The sequence below is a fragment of the Mugil cephalus genome, chromosome 8 (assembly GCF_022458985.1).
Source record: "Mugil cephalus isolate CIBA_MC_2020 chromosome 8, CIBA_Mcephalus_1.1, whole genome shotgun sequence".
Lineage (NCBI taxonomy): Eukaryota > Metazoa > Chordata > Actinopteri > Mugiliformes > Mugilidae > Mugil > Mugil cephalus.
In genome coordinates, this window is record NC_061777.1 from 26,981,206 (window position 1) to 26,987,863 (window position 6,658).

The following is a 6,658-nucleotide window of genomic DNA, read 5'->3' on the forward strand; positions in this document are numbered from 1 at the left end:
GCTGGGCGTGGCTTTGACCTTTCCTCTTGGGGAGAAACAGTCCTTTTTGGGACCTCAGCCTTCTTGAACACACTGCCTGCAGAAGGTAAGATAAATTTCACTTTTTAACATGTTTAGATTTAAATAACTTTGTATAAATAATATCTGTGCTGTGCATAAATAAGCATATTTGATTGAGTAAAGAAACTTTTTGTCTTCATTTATATACTAAAATGGCAGTTTTTTCATTTGTTGCCTCAGGGCAACATTGTGCAGTTAGACCACTTTTGTGTGAACTATAACATGCTCATGGATGGAGATGTGTAGGAATGCATAGTTATCAACATAATTTTTTTGCTGTACTACTATCAGGTTTGAGGGAGAGTTAGAAGATCAGGGTTCAGTCAATAGAGTAACATACTGTATGGAATGAACATGTGTGTGCACGTGTGCAGATGACCTATTCTAAATGTATGCTTACTGGTTTCTTTTGAAAAACAGATGGCCTGCCTTGTGACAGTGAGTCTGTGGATGAAGAGGAAAATGAAGATAATGAAGAATCACAGGAAGATATTCCACGCTGACCCCGTTGGAGCACACCCCACAGTGCCAACATCACTGATTAACCAGAACGGCAGGCCAGCCTTCCAAAATCAGACAATATCAAGTCCCCCTACGAATACTTAAAGATGTTTTTTTTTTCTGAAGGCATTCTGGAAGTAGCAGTAGAGCAGTCAAATTTATATGCCATTCAGCATGACACCAACAAGCCCCTTAACCTCACTACTAAAGAACTGGAGCAATTCATGGGTACAGCAGTGTACAAGCCAAGTGCCAAAAATGTGACGCCCACCTCTGTTTCACATCCACCAGCAACTGCTTCATGAGGTTCCATACAGAATAATACAGACTGCACTTTGTAAAAAAAGAGAAACACAAAGTCATTCAGTACCCCACAGGCACACACATTTCAGAAACATAAACACACACTGCAGCTAATCTCTAATGCACTAATTAATCTCTAATGCACTTATTGATGAACCATTTGTGGCTGTTTGTTGAAATAAAACTTGTTGAAATTGTTGTTGAAAGAAAACTTCTAATGTATTTATTGCTTGTTTGTTCCTCATTCCACTTATTAAATAATATAGAAAACCTTTTCTATATTAGTACATTAGTACATGTTAGACATTTTGGTACCCTCATAGCATCTTGTTGCCCTGAGGCAACAAACCAAAATCTGGTGAGGGGAGGAGGGGGGACACATTTTCTGATTGATAGATTATAAGCTCCCAAAACTAGGGTGAATATTTTTTTCCTCATAAAATACAATTTCATGCCATAGAGGGCAACAAACAGCAAATTTCCATTTTTTCATAAAAAGTTTTGTAAAAGGATAGTTTGTGATGCCTCTAAGGCATTTATGTCAATAATCTTTATTGTTTGCTTTAAAAGTATAAATTTATATATGTTTCAGTTATAAATATAGTAAAAACGTTAAAATAGTTTGAGAAGCTTTTATTTTGAAGGCAGACATGCTAGCAACATCACTTCCTTGTTTACGTTCTCTTCCTGGTTGCTCTGAGAGGGAAAACTGACATGCTGTTCAGGCTCTGAGGCCTATCCATATTCCTATATCTTCCACTTGGAAACATTGTTCAGGCAACGCCGTAAGTGCATATATTTCATGATAAAAATGTTAAGAAGCATAAATAGTGGTAATTGTTAAAAACTTACATTTCATTTGTAATTTAGAAACATCATTTTGTACATTTTAAAGGAGCATTCTTCTTACGATAATTTATGTTGCTCGAGGTACATACAGCGATGTAAATTAATATTTTGAGTTGTTTCATGAGGCAATATTCACGTATATATAGATAATTTTCTATTTTTGTATTTCTTTTAAATACAGTTTTCACCACTTGTCAAATGAAGCGAGAGAGTAAAAAGTCAACTCTACCCGGACTCCTGTGTTCATTGGCAAAGGTTTAGCTTGGTGTTTAACCAGAGTTGCTACACTCTGCAACAGAACACTACAGTGAAAAGGCGGCACTTGATGTTCCAAAGTGTTGAAGATGGCAAGCAACAAGTCATCGGTGTCAAACGCCAAGAGCAACGCAACATCATCCTCATCTATGAGTTCAGCTCGCGCAAGAGCTAAAGCAGAAGCTGCTAAGGTGAGAGCATCATATGCTAGCCAGGAGGCTAAATTAAAACTGGAAAAGGCTCAAAACCAGCTGGAAACTGCTAGAATCGAGACAGAGCTGGAGGTGCTATCATTAAATCGTGAAGCAGATGCAGCCATTGCTGAAGCACAAGTGTTGGAAGATGTAGCAGACATGTGTGACGTACTGGGAAATGTGAAATCTGAGTCAGAAGAAGGGCTTAGACTGCAACGTACTCGGGAATATGTTCACTCCCAAAATGGCCAGAATCATCCTACCTCTCCACCAGTACCAGTCCCACCTGTTAATTCTCCAGACTATACTGAATCACAAGACAGTTTCAGAACGTGGCATCCATCTGCAAGCATACCAGAATTCCAACCTACTAATAACAAGCCTAAATCTGAAGGTGACGTTAAGACACATCCACCCGTGCCAAACCTGTCTGAACCGATCAAGCCAAAGACTGACGTCAAAAGGACAAACCCTCACACGTACGTACGTGCTCAGTCACAAACACCCCAACATATGTTTCCAGCTAGCGCATCCCACCCCGCAGAGCCTCTGGCGCAGTATTTGGCACGACGAGATCTTGTTATGTTAGGACTGTACCAATTTGATGATAAGCTGGAGAATTTCCGTGCATGGCAGTCCTCATTTACCAATGCAGTGGCTGAAGTCCAACTTACAGCAACACAAGAGCTAGACCTCATGACTAAATGGCTAGGAAAAGAGTCTGGTGAACAAATGAGGTGCATACGTGCAGTGCATGTGAACAGAGGTATTGGACCAATAGTAGACAAACTCCCATATGGACTCCAGGAGAAGTGGGTGTTATCTGGGTCGTGGTACAAAGAAGAGAACAATGGCTGCTTCCCTCCCTTTAGTTACTTCTGTAACTTTGTGTGCCATGAGGCAAAGAAACGAAACGACCCCAGCTTTATCCGTCAAAGCAGCGGCGTAAACCTCACAAAACCAGAAAGGTCACCTGTAAAGAGCTTTAACACCAACAAGCCTGTCACAGTTCACAAAACAGATGTTTCTACAATCAACAACGACCCTAACAAGAACTGCCCACTCCATGACAAACCACATCCACTTAAAAAATGCAGGACATTCAGAAACAAGTCCATCGATGACAGGAAGGCCTTTCTAAAACAGAAAGGAATATGCTTCAAGTGTTGTTCTTCAACTTCCCATGTTGCCAAAGACTGCAAATCTTCTGTGAAGTGCTTTGAGTGTGAAAGCACTTATCATGATGCAGCCATGCACCCTGGCCCACAACCTCAACCTATCAAGGCTCCTCCACCGCTACAGGTAAACGGCGGGGAGGGAGAAGATGGTTCTAATGTAACTGATGTTAGAACTAGCTGCACAGAGGTTTGTGGCTCAGGTCAGTGGGGTCGTTCTTGCTCTAAGATCTGCCTAACAATGGTCTACCCCAAAGACTCAAAGCACAAAGCTATTAAAGCTTATGTAATCTTGGATGATCAGAGCAACCGCTCTTTAGCCAGACCAGAGTTCTTTGAGCTGTTTGATGTGGAGGATAAACCACTCTTGTACCATCTCAGAACATGCTCCGGCATCATGGAAACATATGGCAGAAAGGCGGAAGGATTCCAGATAGAATCATTGGATGGCAAAGCTCTCATCTCTCTTCCCCCACTCCTCGAGTGTCCTGAAATCCCAAATAATCGAACTGAAATCCCAACACCAAGTGCAGTTTTGCACCAGCCTCATCTCCATCACATAGCCAAACACATCCCCGATCTGGACCCAGAAGCGGAGATACTCCTGCTACTTGGAAGAGATGTGCTCAGAGCACACAAGGTCAGGCAGCAAGTTAACGGGCCACATAACGCTCCCTTTGCACAACGTCTCGATCTAGGCTGGGTGGTGATAGGAGAAGTGTGCCTAGGTAACGTGCATAAATCAACAGTTGACACATTCAAAACTCATGTGCTGGATAATGGTCGCCATTCCATTTTTCAGCCTTGTACAAGTTTCATGCAGGTCAAAGAGTCACAGCCGAGCTTCAGCAAGCCTAACAAGGTGCCAGAGAGGATGCTAGGAAGCAGAGTGTTCGACCAAACGGAACACGATAACAAACCTGCTCCATCAATAGAAGACGTCCTCTTTCTAAAGATCATGGACACAATTGTCCACAGAGATGACAGCAACAGTTGGGTTGCCCCACTGCCATTCAAAGAGCCACGACAGCGTTTGCCAAATAACAGAGAGCACGTGGTCAAGCGGTTTGAATCCCTGCAACGTCAATTCAAGAGGAGACCTGAGATGCAGAAACAATAGGCGGCATTCATGGAGAAGATCATTGCCAATGGTCATGCAGAAGTAGCGCCACCTTTAAAGGAGGATGAGGAGTGCTGGTTTCTTCCATCATTTGGGGTGTACCACCCGCAAAAGCCCAACCAAATCAGGGTAGTTTTCAATTCCAGCGCTCAGTACTCTGGTGTCTCCCTCAATGATGTGCTTCTGACAGGTCCCGATCTCAACAGTTCTCTCCTGGGCGTCCTTCTGCGTTTCCGGAAGGAGAGAGTAGCTATCCTTGCTGACATCCAGCAAATGTTCCACTGTTTTTTGGTCCATGAAAATCACCGCAACTTCCTTCGTTTCTTGTGGCACGAAGATAATGACCTCAGTAAGGCGGTTGTCGACTACCGCATGAGGGTTCATGTTTTTGGCAATTCTCCGTCTCCTGCTGTAGCCATTTATGGTCTGCGAAGAGCCATTGCTGAAGGTGCTCAGGAGTATGGGGCCGACACAGTGAAGTTTGTGGAAAGACACTTTTACGTGGACGACGGCCTGGTGTCTCTGTCATCTGAAGGAGAAGCAATCGACCTTCTCCGTCGGACTCAAGCTTCACTTGCTGAATCAAACCTTCGGTTGCACAAGTTCGTGTCAAACAGTCCAGCAGTCACTAAAGCTTTCCCACCTGAAGATTGTGTTCCAGTCATCAAGGATCTGGATTTGAGTGAGGAAACGACACCCACACAGCGCAGCTTGGGCTTGCTATGGGAGATCAGAACGGATACATTCACATTCTCTGCATCAACCGTTATCAAACCTTTCACCCGACGTGGAGTTCTGTCTACTGTCAACAGTGTTTTTGATCCCATGGGTTTGTTGGCACCCGTCACGATCCAGGGAAGAGCTCTTCTCAGGGAGCTTACTTCGGAACTGACTGACTGGGACACACCTCTCCCAGCAGACAAGCTGAAGAAATGGGAAACATGGAGAGATTCTCTTCAAGTCCTAAAGGAGCTTCATGTGCCACGCACATACACACCAACCTCGCCCATCAAAGCTGTCCACACAGAGTTGTGTGTATTCTCGGATGCCTCAACCATGGCCATCGGAGCCATCGCTTACCTGAGAGCCATTCAGGAGGATGGTAAGGTGGAAGTAGGACTTGTTATGGGCAAAGCCAAACTAGCACCTCAATCCGAACCCACAATCCCAAGGCTCGAATTCTGTGCTGCTGTCCTTGCAGTAGAAATGGCAGACCTCATCCGAGAAGAGCTAGATGTGAAATTGGATGCTATCAGGTTCTACACGGACAGCAAGGTGGTCCTCGGGTACATTAATAATGTGTCAAAACGCTTCTACACCTATGTCCACAACAGAGTTCAACGTATCCGACAATCTTCCAAACCAGAACAATGGCATTATGTACGCACGGAAGAAAACCCTGCAGATCATGCATCCAGATCCTTACCTGCATCCTATCTTGCACAGAGTTCCTGGTTCACTGGACCTTCATTCCTGTATCAACCATCTGCAGAAACAACACAAACAAGTGAGACGTTTGATCTCATCGAACCAGAGATTCGACCACAAGTACGCACCTACACTACTCACCTGGAGGAATCTGTGCTCAACTCCGACCGCTTTCAGCGCTTTTCCACCTTCATCTCTCTACTGCGAGCAGTGGTGTTCCTTATCCATATGGCAAGATCCCACAAACATTCCAACCAAAACAACAGGTGCTCAGGATGGCACATATGTCACTTACCTCGTACTGTGGATGAAATGGCTCAAGCGAAAGATGTAATTCTGGAAGCAGCACAAAGGTCAGCCTTTGCAACAGAATTGTCAGCAATCCAAGCAAACAAAGTGGTGGCCACAAACAGCCCTTTGCATAAGCTCAGTCCAACCTTAGAGTGTAATCTCATCTGTGTTGGAGGCAGACTGAAACACTCTCAGCTTACATCTGAAGAAAAGAACCCAGTAATCCTAGCCAAGGACAGTCACATTTCCTTACTGCTTGTACGACATCACCATGAGCAGGTGAAGCATCAGGGCCGACATCTCACAGAAGGCGCAGTAAGGGCAGCTGGGCTGTGGATTTTGGGTGGTAAGCGACTGATCAATTCTGTCCTCCACCAATGCATAATCTGCCGGAAGCTGCGTGGGAGACTGGAAGAACAACGTATGGCTGACCTACCGCCAGAACGTCTCAAGGTCTGCCCTCCTTTCACGTATGTTGGACT

The 6,658-nt window shown here is 44.3% G+C and overlaps 1 protein-coding gene across 1 annotated transcript; it reads left to right on the top strand.

The window, feature by feature from the left end:
- The first annotated feature begins 1,387 nt into the window (after positions 1-1,387).
- Positions 1,388-4,457, top strand: LOC125012056. Its single transcript, XM_047591661.1, has 2 exons — positions 1,388-1,649; positions 1,895-4,457. The coding sequence occupies exon 2, from the start codon at positions 2,058-2,060 to the stop codon at positions 4,455-4,457; it is 2,400 nt and encodes a 799-aa protein (XP_047447617.1). The 5' UTR covers positions 1,388-1,649; positions 1,895-2,057.
- Positions 4,458-6,658: the final 2,201 nt, after the last annotated feature.